This window comes from Perissodus microlepis, chromosome 18 (assembly GCF_051167445.1).
Source record: "Perissodus microlepis isolate ML-2025 ecotype Zambia chromosome 18, ASM5116744v1, whole genome shotgun sequence".
Classification (NCBI taxonomy): domain Eukaryota; kingdom Metazoa; phylum Chordata; class Actinopteri; order Cichliformes; family Cichlidae; genus Perissodus; species Perissodus microlepis.
This window is the reverse complement of record NC_140478.1, coordinates 33,841,495-33,854,014: the sequence shown is the minus strand read 5'-3', so window position 1 is coordinate 33,854,014 and position 12,520 is coordinate 33,841,495. Positions and strand designations below refer to the sequence as shown.

Genomic DNA, 12,520 nt, shown 5'->3' with positions numbered 1-12,520 from the left:
AGACGAGGGGAGGGGAAGGACGGGAGGAGGTGGTAATTAGCGGGAGTCTACCTGCTGTGTTGGAGGTGAGCGGTCGGGCGGAGGGGGTGTCGCTCCGGGTCTCCGACAGGAAGTCATCGATGGAGGGGCTCAGTAGGGGCCGGCTCTCCTGCTGCTCCCCGACCAGCTGGAGGGCAGAAACAACGGGTTAGACCAGACCGCCGAGGAGACGCAATAACGCAATAACCCCCCACCCCAAGGCTCAATAATGCAGAGAAACCCAACAATCATATGACCCCTATGAGCAAGTGCTTTGGTGACAGTGGGAAGGAAAAACTCCCTTTTAACAGGAAGAACCAGGCTCAGCGAGGGGCGGGGCCATCTGCTGGAGAAGGACAGGATAAAGACACGCTGTGGAAGAGAGACAGAGACTAATGACAACTAAAGACGCTGAGACGAGTTCGCTGCTACGTAGGACTCTGCATGTCTCTGGGTGGCTTCGTGTCCAGAGGTCACGTTTGACACCATCAGCTATGGTTACACTCTGTCAGGACCTGTGAAAGTGAAGCAGGTTTTCAGAAATCTACGCCGGCTGCTTTTAAAAGGACGGCTCAGTCAGGTGACAGGATGGAGCGGAGGAGGCGGAGCAGCTTTTAGGGCCCTGCAGTGATTACAGGAAGCCGGAGCGGCGCGGCAGAGCGAGCCTGTCACATTATGAAAGGATGATGAGATAACTGGTCCAAAGGTAATGAATGTGTCTGAATGAGGCACAAACATGTCATCTGCACACGCTGGTGTCTGAGCGGAGCCTCCTCACAGCGGCACGACTCAGACACACAAATGAATCACAGCTGCCGCTGATTTCACCGGTAAATGTCTCGTTCATCCGAGCCGCTGCTGAGGGAGCGGGAGGCGAGGCTGAAAACAGCCTGCAAAACACCAACCGTGTGATGGAGCACATGCCCATGCCTGTGTCACAGCAAACCTTCAGCACCGCTCAAGCAGCAAATGAGGCGCCATGTTCTGCACCGCAGGCGCAATCCGTCGGCGCGGTGCGCTCCCGGCTCTGACCGGGCTCTGTTATACCACAGCTGGTGTGGAAACACCGGTGGATTTGTCTGTGAAGGTTCTCAGTCATCCAGGTCATCGTAGTCTAAGGAGCTTGGAAAGAAAAGCGTCTGGACTTCTTTAAGTTGCTTGAAGACGTTTCACCTCTCATCCGAGAAGCTTCTTCAGTTCTAAGGTCAAATGGCGGAGAGTCCCAGATTTAAACCCAGTGGGACTCTCCGCCATTTGACCTTAGAACTGAAGAAGCTTCTCGGATGAGAGGTGAAACGTCTTCAAGCAACTTAAAGAAGTCCAGACGCTTTTCTTTCCAAGCTCCTTTGAAAACACTGGTGGACAGATGTGCCAAACAGGCCACTCCGCTGCCTGCCAGCTCTGAAGCATTCTGGGAAGTGTTAACTCCCAGTCTGATGCCAGATCACAGATTAATTTATGTGCCTTCCTAATCCTAATCCACAGCGCTGTGTGCGCCACATGTTTAATCCCGTGAAGAGGCGAGCAGCACCGCGCAGATTCACTGTGAACTGATCACTTCAGAATAAAGGCCCAACAAAGGAAAAAGGATATGAAACAGCACGGATCAGGAAACATGTCCGAGATCATAAATCCAGAATGAGATGGGAGGATAATCCAGAGATAAAACAGCTTCAGAGTTTTATCAGCTGAACCAGGAAAAGTGGAGGAAAAAGTCTGGATGTGACACAGAGCGATGCTTAAAACCGTAACCTCGCTGGATGACTTCCTGAACACGTCGCAGGAAGAATGGCCAAGGAGGCGTTTGCTGTTTCAGGGCGTTCCTTTGTCGTCAGGGATGAATCGGTCTCACAGTTGTGTCACTTCCTGCACACGTCAACGCCATCTGCCATGTTTCCGTGTTTCTGACAGCACAGCGGGATGTGGCCTAAAGTCTCTCAGACAGGTTTTCCCAGTTGTGTGAGCAGTCACGAATCTTCCCAGCTTCCTGCACATGTTAATCCTGCTGCTTTAGTTTTAATGGTTTCGATGACCTCAGTGAATCCTCACTGCCGTGTCTGGAACAGAAAACTCTCCCGAACTCCAGCAGGGATCCGACTCTGTGCCCAGGACGAAGGACGAAGTCTCCTTTTCCGACCTGGTGAGGTCTTTCAGCTCATCCTCAGAGTTTATCTGACACAACAAACACACCGACGACACTGTTCTGTCTTTCTGTTGCTGACAGATGATATTCAGATCATTTTTCAGTGGGCTTAGGGTTACAGTGAGCGTCCGGTAAAAGTGTCGACGAGGAGGAAAGAGGAGAGCGGTCAGAGCCAAATGACTTTGGTGCTGCGTTTACAAGCCGGGGACAGCGTGGGGAATCGCAGCGCCGCGGCTGTGTGAAGGTGCGGCAGCTGGCAGCGATAAAGTTTCTCTCTGAGCGGAGCACAGTAACGGCAGCTGCAGCAGAGCGGAGGGTCAAAGGTCGGTGACATGATCACACTGAAAACTACGTGCTCTGCAGACGGGAATAAGACGGTTGTTCACTCAGACGAAACCTGAGAAGTCTGACAGCGGCGGCGGGACCGTGATGCACAAAGAAATGTTTCGGCAGGGCAGTAAACGCGCTGACCTTTGACCTGCTTGCTGTGAGCAGGAACTAAATGTCGAGCTGCGAGGGGGAACAAACAACTATGGTGGTCATGCCAACCTTGGTCATCACGGGGAGGAAGGGGTTCCCTTCAGAGGACGTCTTTTTTACCAGGAAGCTCCTTCAGCAACAACCTTTTCCCCTACGACAGGCAGACGGGCAGGGTCGCTGAATCATCGGGAGGTTGACGGGTTGAGCTCAGTGATGGGCGGAGCCAGAGGCAGCGAGTCGTGATGTTGTGTCAGTCTGTGCAGAAAGGCTTCAGGTTTCACGCTGGCAGCTTTTCCGTCCGGCTCAGCGGCGACGAGGACGTTTCTGATCTGAAGCTGAAAACGAGGAGACTCACCAGAGCTCTCATCTGTGCACGCTGTCCACCTGTACCCGATCTTCCTGCTGCTCGCAGCAGGTCCGTAAATCATTCACATTAAAGTTTATCTGAAGAATTTCTAGAACAATCAATCAATCAATCAATCAATCAAGGCTTTATTCGCCACGTGCAGGTTGCCCTGCAGTGAAATGGGACCCCCCCCCCGACCTTACACACACAACACAGACATCACATGGGGATACAGGTCGGAGATCGGTAACATTACAGAAAAACACTGAAATATACACTACGATGGGAAAGTACAAGAGTGAAAAAAAGAGACCTCTACTCATGCTGGGCTCCTGGGAGGACAGCATGAGAACAGGAAACTAAAAACTCCTCTGCACAAAAAAGCACATAAATGTCCACAGCACAACGTTATAGAGCACGTGACCAGCCACAGGGTCGGGTGGGGGGTGAGGAGTAGGGCTGCCACGATTACGTCGACTATCAAAATCGTCGATGACTAATTTAATAGTCGACGCGTCGTTTGAAGCTTTGTAAGATCCCAAAAGATGCAGGAATAAGTAGTAGGATTTAAGAGTGTAATAACGGACTGAAACAGAAGATGGCAGCACTGCATGTACAAGGATGCCAGCTGCCGTTAAACCCCGAAGAAGAAGAAGCTGTGTCCCAGAATTCATAGCGCAGCCCTGCTCAGTTTCCAACAATGGCGGCAGCTAGTTAGTTTTAATATTACTCTTATTATTCTTTCTGGGTCGCAAAATAAACATTTAACATATTTTCAGGCGAGAATGTAGCTGTGTAAACCTCAAATATCTGCTCAGTTTATCAAGACACCACATATTTTCAAAAGCGCTCCGACGTTTTCGGAGACGTCTGTTACCCACTAAGCTCGATAGCGAGCTGGGGGCAAGGTCACTAGAGCCGTGAGAACAGCGGACTCCCGGCAAATCGTTTTCAAACCCACCGCCGTCTTTCGCTACTCAGGTTAAACATGATATATAAGTCACTTAGATAACTTAAAAATGTTATTGTTTGGCTTTTTTTAGTGTTTTATTTGTTCCTGAGTAAATCGGTTTGGCTGAGATTAAAGTTATAGTTTTTACACAGCTGAATAAACGTCAAGCAGACAGCTGATCATCAGAAGTGTGAGATGCTCGAGAATTTACTCCGGTGTCCTGTTATATTTTAGATAGCAAGGAGTTTATTAAACTTCACCGAAACAATCTGCAAATGTCATTAAAATTTAATAAACTATCATCTTGTCTTTATTTTTAGTTAGCACATACCTGAAACACTTAAAGCTGTAAGCTAATGATAGTTATATAAGAGCAGATGCTGCTGGTGCAATAAGCTGTACGTTTTACGTCCAATGGATGATGATCTGATTAGTCGACTATCAGAATAATCGTTTGTGGCAGCCCTAGTGAGGAGTAATCCGAAGCAGCACAGCAGCCATCTTGCCCAGCGCTACTATTCCAGTGCAGGCTCAGACCCGCCGTGTTCCCAGGAGGCAACAAGCATCGAAGGCGTTTGGAAGAGGAGGGGGATGAGTGCGTATCAGTGTGTATGTGTGCGTGTCCATAGTTCAGCTGAGACAGTGTCCTTCGCCCTGCCAGGCTAAGTAAACAGTCTTCCAGCCAACCCAGGTGGCCTTGCATGGGATAGGAAGAAATAGTCTAAACACAGTCGTTATCAGGGTGTTGTTCGGCTCCAGCCTTGAGACCACAGCTGGTGCCGAAGGGATAGCCGCATTATGATGGTGGTTTTTCTTTTATGCGAACAACTCATGAGAATTTCAAAGCTGTTCTAACACTCCAACACTGGTCTCTCAATCTCCCGTTGGAGAGCTGCGAGTTTCTCCATGATGTTATCAAACTTGCGCTCCGTGATGTTGTCATTCTTGTGCTCAAAGAGCCGATTCTGAGAACTCACGACCGCAGTGAGCTTTTCCACGATGTTATCCAACTTTCGCTCAGAGGTGTTATTCTGAGTATTCACGGCAGCCGTAAGCGTCTTCAAGATCTTAACCATGCTGCACTCGGTTAGCCCATTCTGAGAAGTCGCGCCTCGTCCCATCGTTTCAATCCCAGCGGGCAGCCTTGGGGGGGTTTGAACAGCCGGTTCCACTCTCTTAATTCTCCGATAAGCCAGGGCCAAGCCAGCTCCGATCAGCAAGAACCCTGTTATCATGGTTCCGAATAGGTAGATATCTTCAGCGTCCTCGATCGACAGTCCCGCCAGGCACACGATCCTCCATTCCTGCCACCCGTCCATTGTGTATCCGGCAGGGAAAGTCCCTCCAGGACACTCAGGCTCACCCGAGCCCAAACTTCTCGTTGAGAAAAGGGTGCCAATAGCATTCAGAGACCAGTTGATCAAATCCATAATTCTCTTTAGGTTTTAGAAACAGACTGTGAGAGAGTGTTCCAGGGAAAGTAATACACACGAGACAAGGACATAAGAGGCTAAGCAGGGAAATTAAGGGAGAGGAGAAAAGTGCGACCGCCTTCGCCGAGAGCCAAACGAGAGCCATTCTGTTTTATTCTGCAGAGGGAAGTCATACGTAAACAAGATGGCTCTGTGATGTCAAAGGAGCTTGCAAAGAAAAGCGTCTGGACTTCTTTAAGTTGCTTGAAGACGTTTCACCTCTCATCCGAGAAGCTTCTTCAGTTCTAAGGTCAAATGGCAGAGAGTCCCAGATTTAAACCCAGTGGGAGTTTCCCCCCAAAGAGGCTTTAGCTGCTGAAGACAGCTAAGCTCAGCTCTCTCTGACCATCACTCTACTGCACATGTGCAGTAACATCAGGCGTAAATGGAAACGTAACAGACATCCAAAGACATCCAGCTCCCTGAAACCTGGACTAACCTCAGCAGAGGCTAAAATACATCTGTGAATAAATAGAATTCAGGCAATAGAATGTAATAGAATTCAGGCACGAGAACTACGATAAGGTCCAATCCACTAAAACTCTGACCCGGCCCTGAGGAACCTGCAGCTCAGGTACGACAGGTGAGCTGGTTCACCTGCTGCCGTTCAGAGGGAGGAATGGCGAGTCGTGACGAGCGCCAGCGGGCAGAGGAAGGCGAGCTGAGAGTGAAACGTGCCTCTGTGAACTCGGCAGCTGTAATCAATAAAACATCATCTGCAGTTTTATTATTAGAGCCGTGATGGAGGCCGAGAGCAGCAGAGCCCCACCACCACCATCATTAATGGATGACTCGCTTAACACAGACATCACGTTACAGCGAGTGACCTGCCGAGGGGTACGCCGCGTTCAGAGGTGGCTCCAACATATATGACATCACTCTGAGGTCATGTTTACATGAGTTGACGCTCTGACTCCACACTCAGGTGTAGGGCATCCTCACGCCGCGCTCTAAAGGTACTTGAGATAAGGACACATTTCAAGCGTTACACAGTGATTGGACAGTTTTTGTGATGTCATCCTGCATCAGTGGGACAGTTCCTGCTCTCCAAGAGCTGACAGAGAAGCGGAGTAACTAAAGTAATGGGTAACTTTTTACTGAGGAGTAAATCCATGATGACTCAAAAGAGTAGTTCAGAGAGCATCAGTGATCAGATTATTCAACCAGGAAGGATGTCAGCCGGACTTCATGGTTCTACTGTGATTCTACTGTAAAAATAGAAGACACACAGTAGAAACTGAGAACGTATCTGTCTCCATCTCTGCACCGTCTGTTTAATGTTCTCTCTCCCTCACTCTGTGTGTGTGTTGTGGAGATGCTGTCAGACTATAAATAACCTGCTGTTGTGCTGAGCAAACAGTCCTCCATCAGCAGCGCTGAGTGCTGCTGCAGCACATCCTCAGTGTGCAGCCAGACTACTGCAGTACTCTGCTGATACTGCAGTACCTATTAGTCACTGGGAGTCTGAGAGCTGCCCTCCATCACACTTTGCGTGTTTTTTTTATGAAACATGGGCCATGAAGCGGCTGTAACAGCTGATCACATAAACAGAAGTCTGCTGTCAGACGGGCGGATGCTGGGGGAGATGGAGGGGTGATGCCTTTAGTGTCGCTCAGTAAATAAAGCGCAGGTTCAGGCGCGGTGGGGAAACTGTGCCAAGGACGTGAGCTGACCCCAGAGAGATTCAGATCCTCCCGCAGCGCTGCTGCTAATTAATCTTGGATGAGTTTCCCCCCGTGGCTCTCCCAGCTCCAGCTGTACTGTAACTACAGCAGAGGACACCGAGCGGCAGCCTGCAAACACGCTCGAGCTCAGGGCAACAAAGAGTCTGGGTGTAAACAATGGCAACGCTCTCAAACACACCGCTGCCCCACCATCTTCCCGCTGACTGAGGGCCGGAGCCCTCACGGATCATCAGGGATCACCGTGCTTCTCCACAGCATGAAACAAGCCCTGCTTTGTTCAGGCTGGCCTCTGAGGCCCGCATGAAACAAGCCCTGCTTTGTTCAGGCTGGCCTCTGAGGCCCGCCTGAAACAAGCCCTGCTTTGTTCAGGCTGGCCTCTGAGGCCCGCCTGAAACAAGCCCTGCTTTGTTCAGGCTGGCCTCTGAGGCCCTGAATGCATCCCGCCGCGTCCATGCCCAATGATCAGATCCCCGAGGACCTCAGCAACCTCCTGTTCTTTGGAGATTCTCAGTTACGTTTTACGCTGGTTTCACAAACAGCAACAGCACTTCTGTTCTTTTTAGAAACTCTTTTTATTTATTTTAGACCCACGTTTCTGTCCGAGTCCAGATCAGAATCCTTCCACACCAACAGACGGGTTAAAAGAACACAGCCTCCTCTCCACAAACACCTTTCTCTGCCCTTCTTCTGACGGGAGACAAATGATGAGGCGGACTGCCGTCCTTCCCTCACGGCACCACATGCAGGTCAGTTTGTTCTCATTCTGCAGTGTAAAATCGCTTTGATCTTTCATATTTGCCACGAATTGCCAGGACAGGCAGTCTGCTAGCACCAGCCACAGGACACCAGCCAGACACCTTTGACATAAACACACATGGTAGTTCTGACAGGTGGGTGGAAAACCCCTCGTCCTCAGACGGACTCACAGGTGCTGCTGATGACCACTGAAACTTTACTGGCCTCGTTTGGTCTTTTCCAAAACACTCTGACCCCGACCCTGAAGACCGGGCGGTCACTGAGGCGTCAGATATTTCTAGTGTTTAACTGCGTCCCAGCTGTTTGCTTCTGTCTCGCTCAGCGTGCACAGGTGAAGTCGATTCAGAGGAATCACGAACACCTGAGACATGACCTCGTAAACTCCGCCTCACATCTGCAGCACGCCACTCTGCTCAGTGGACCGAAAACCACAATCTCCCAGGAGGCTGTGTGTGTGTGTCCGTGTGCATGTGTGCGTGTGTGTGTCACTGGGATCAGGCTGAATACTTCCTGCAGCAGCACTGCTGAAGCTTCCCTTTCACCGAAGTTAATGAACAAACGTATGAGACCACACGACCCTGAATGCACCACAGGTGGAGAAACATGGCGGCAGCATCATACAGTCGCTGAGCTCGCTTACTCCATGTTTGAAAGCTGGTTGAAATAGAGCAAAAGCAGATGTGTGAGGCCTAAAACTCTACTTCAGTGTTAATGAAGGATCCTTTCAGCTCGGAGAGCTCTCACTGAGCTGAAGGACGAAGCTCAGCCCAAATCTTAGACTTGTGGTCTCTCTTGTTGCCTGCTATACCGTGCTTCCATGTCTGTTTGCACACATTTCAATGACTCGTTGCACTAATTGCCCATTTTCCCTGCAACATATAAAGCAATGCTCCAGATGTTTGCACAGTACGGTCCGTTAAGTCCTTCTGAGCAGTCTTCACTGTGTAAGTGGAGCCCTGGGAAACTCTCTGTGATGCTCTTTGATTCTCTCCTTCCTCGCATTCACACTGGTAACGAGGGCGGACGTGCCCTTTCTCCAGCCGAGCGCCCTCCCGAGATGTTCACACTCCTCCACAGAGGAGGGGCAGATACTCACTCACAGTGTTCAATGACAGGGAGAGAAACACTGGGTGGGGGCGTTTGTGGGGAGGAGAGCCCTCGACCGGGCGCCAGCTCCGTCTCCTCGTCCTCACTCTGCAGGCTGAGCTCCGCGTAGCCTCACGTGACCCAGTTCTCCACCTGCTGCAGGTTCTTGTTAGACCGACCCTGGAGCTCTCAGCTTCAGAGCAGAACCAGGACCACCAGCTGCAGGACGGCCGGAGACGGCCCGGGGATGGCAGCGGCTGCCCTTTCAAAATGAAAGCGAATTTTCTGCTAGTCAGTCAGATGAAAAATAATGAAATAAAAATGCTAAAATGTGTCAGCGTGTATAATCCAAACAACTGAAGTGTGATTATGAGTCAGGAAGCTGAGCATCGACCTGTGAAACGTAAGGAAATGATTTTCTGTGCAGCTCAGCATTTTATTGAATTGTATTGTCTGCCTGTTTCTCTGCTGATCGCCCCCTCCGGGATCAGTCTATTCGCTGGTGTTTGAAGGACTTTTTTTCCCTACATTAAAAACATTATTTAAATATTAACTTATTGGTGCTTCTGTGATGAAAAAGTGTCCTGATTCTGTCTTTAAAGACGGAGTTTCACAGGAGGAACTGGAAGTGAGAGAAACCTCTGGGGTGGCCAGAGTTCTACACGTGGAGCTGAAGCTGTTTGGAAATGATGATGGAGCAGCGAGAGCGGCGGTTTGTCACAGTGCAGTGATTAAATCATAAATCTGCCTGCTCTGCAGCAGCTTTACGACCCTCCAACGATGACAACCTGCACATTGTTTCAGTCCCTGCAGGAGCATCACAGGCAGATTCCTGCAGGCCGCAGTCTGAGCACAGAAGCCCAGACATCCTCCAGCAGGTGAGTCCCAGCTCTGCCCCGGGGTCAGGACATGAAATGGTCCAGGGGGTGCTCTGGGCAGATGCTGAACCCTCCCTCAGCTGGATCCTCTCAGAGCTCCTCTGATCCCGCAGAAGCATTTCATTCATTTCACTCTGAATGCTCAGCCGTGACATCCACTTCCACCACTTTCTGATTCACAGATATTTAAGCAACAAAAACATTTCTCTGCAGAAGCATCGGAGAGACCGGTCCAGCACTTCTTATGATCACAATATCCGATTTTCAACACCCCACTTCCTTTTTACTCTTTTTACATGTGATGCTTTGTTCACAGCAAACACTGCCTGATTGTCAAGCAAAAATACTTCTCCCACAAACTTTTTCTCCTTGTGCTGAAATGTTTCATTCATTCAGCATTTCAGATCACGGTCGCTGACCAGAACTGCAAACCCAAACCACAGCCCTCAGAAGGCCCATCTGCCAGCACAGATGGACATCCATCCAACCAACCGTCCATCCAACCGTCCATCAATTCATCCACCCAGTCATCCATCCATCCATCCATCCAACCGTTCATCCATCCAACCTTTCACCTATCCATCCATCCAACCGTCCATCAATTCATCCACCCAGTCATCCATCCATCCATCCATCCATCCAACCGTTCATCCATCCAACCTTTCACCTATCCATCCATCCATTCATCCATTCAACCAACCATCAATCCATCCATCTGTCCGTCCATCCATCTGGTCATCCACCCAACTATCCATCCATCCATTCATCCATCCAACCGTCCATCCATCCATCTGTCCATCTATCCATCCATCCATTCAACCAACCATCTATCCAACCGTCCATCCATCCAACCAACCGTCCATCCAACGGTCCATCCATTCATCCATCCATTCATCCATCCAACCGTCCATCCATCCATCTGTCCATCCATCCATTCATCCATTCAACCAACCATCTATCCATCCATCCATCTGTTCAACCAACCATCCATCCATCTATCCGTCCATCCATCTGGTCATCCATCCAACTATCCATCCATCCATTCATCCATCCAACCGTCCATCCATCCATCAATCCATCCATCTGTTCAACCAACTAACCATCCATCCATCCATTCAACCAACCATCCATCCATCTGTCCATCCATCCATCCATCCATCCATTCAACCAACCATCCATTCATCTGTCCATCCAACCGTCCATTCATCTGTTCAACCAACCAAATATCCATCCATACATCCATCCAACCATCCAAGCATCCATCCATCCGTTCATCTTCTTCTTTTTATCCGGTTCAGGGTGGCTGGATCCTCTCCCAGCTGAACTCTGGTCTGGACTGACACAACCATTGACACCTGCACTTGATCACAGATAACCTAACATCCAAACACTTAATCTGCCTTTGTGTTGTGAGGAGGAACCCAGAGAGAACCCACACAGGAACATGGAGAACCCGGTCAGTGCTGACAGTCGCTGCTGGAGTTTTTATGATGACACAAAGAGGAAGGTCAGGAGTTCACTTCTGTTTGCTGCTGAGTGGATCAAAAACACTCCAGCCTGGTGTGCTCCTGATGCTGATCCAGTGACAACAAACACAGGTCTCATGCCTCCTCTGCTGCTCACAACAGTGACTCCACTAAAACGACATTTAGACACGCTACACGACGAAAAGCTTCACCAGGTTAGAAGAATGACGGAGGCGGTCGTCAGCAGCTGAACTTTGCCTGATTAGTCACAGCGATGGTTTACAGGACTCTTTTTAATCTTAATAGAACACTAAAGAAACTTTCACACCCTGACAGGTTAAACTCTGGGACTGAGGTCAGTTTCATATTTCAGCTGTGAAGCTGTAATCTCATATGTAACGTTCATATTAAACCTGAACGCTTTGAGACATGTTTAACAAACGAAGGAAGACGATGTTTTCTGTGGAGCAGTGAATAACCGTGGATTCTGTTCTCAGATCTTATGGAGCAAAGAGAAAACATCAGAGGTCCAGATCATTCAGGAACACATCGCAGGTTATAATAATGTCAGGTGCAGCATCAAGCTGTTCCATTAAAAATGGAAGAAAGTGATCAATAAAAGTGCTGATGTTCACTTTCTAAACACAGGAAGCAGGCTGATCTGCAAATGTAAAACACGGAAATATCTGTCACAGCAGAAGCTGCAGTCAGTTTTATGCAGTGACTTTTACATCCTTTATTTATGCAGATGAAAACTCAGCAGACATAAGAATGATGATGATGATGATGGTGTGGGGACAACAACACAGAGTCATTTCTTTAAGCCCTCCAGAAACATAAAAACTCAGGTATGAGCTCACCTGGACCTGGTACATGTCTCAGTCCTGCAGCTTTCAGCGGCACGCAGCTGGAGGCGCAGCCGCCAGCAGTGCACCTACACCCGGTTTCAGTGCGACAGACGGCGCGGTGTCTCTCCGGAGGCTCCCCGCCTGAAAGCTCCGCGTCCGGCTCCGACTCGTCCGAACGCCTCAAGCTCCGGGACGCATCTCACTCCGCTCCGGCCAGGGGAGGGACGAAGGTGGAGCGAGCAGAGCCGAGCCGCTCCGAACAGCTCCGAGGTCAAAGCACACCGGCGACACACGGCCTCTTCCTGTCAGCGCTTTCACAATAAAAGTCACAGCTTTAAACTTCATTATTTAAACGGGCTTTCTGTTGAATTACTACCAAATTAATGGAAA

At 49.6% G+C, this 12,520-nt stretch overlaps 1 protein-coding gene across 1 annotated transcript in view; it reads right to left on the bottom strand.

The window, feature by feature from the left end:
• The window catches only part of pex5lb (peroxisomal biogenesis factor 5-like b), a 24,230-nt gene extending 11,810 nt beyond the window's left edge, over positions 1–12,420 (bottom strand). The window contains exons 1-2 of the mRNA XM_084912202.1: positions 12,143–12,420; positions 52–166 (exon numbers count right to left, since the gene is read on the bottom strand). Coding sequence (XP_084768328.1) covers positions 52–166; positions 12,143–12,157 — 130 coding nt within the window. The 5' untranslated portion in view covers positions 12,158–12,420. The remainder of the gene's footprint in view (positions 1–51; positions 167–12,142) is intronic.
• Positions 12,421–12,520: the final 100 nt, after the last annotated feature.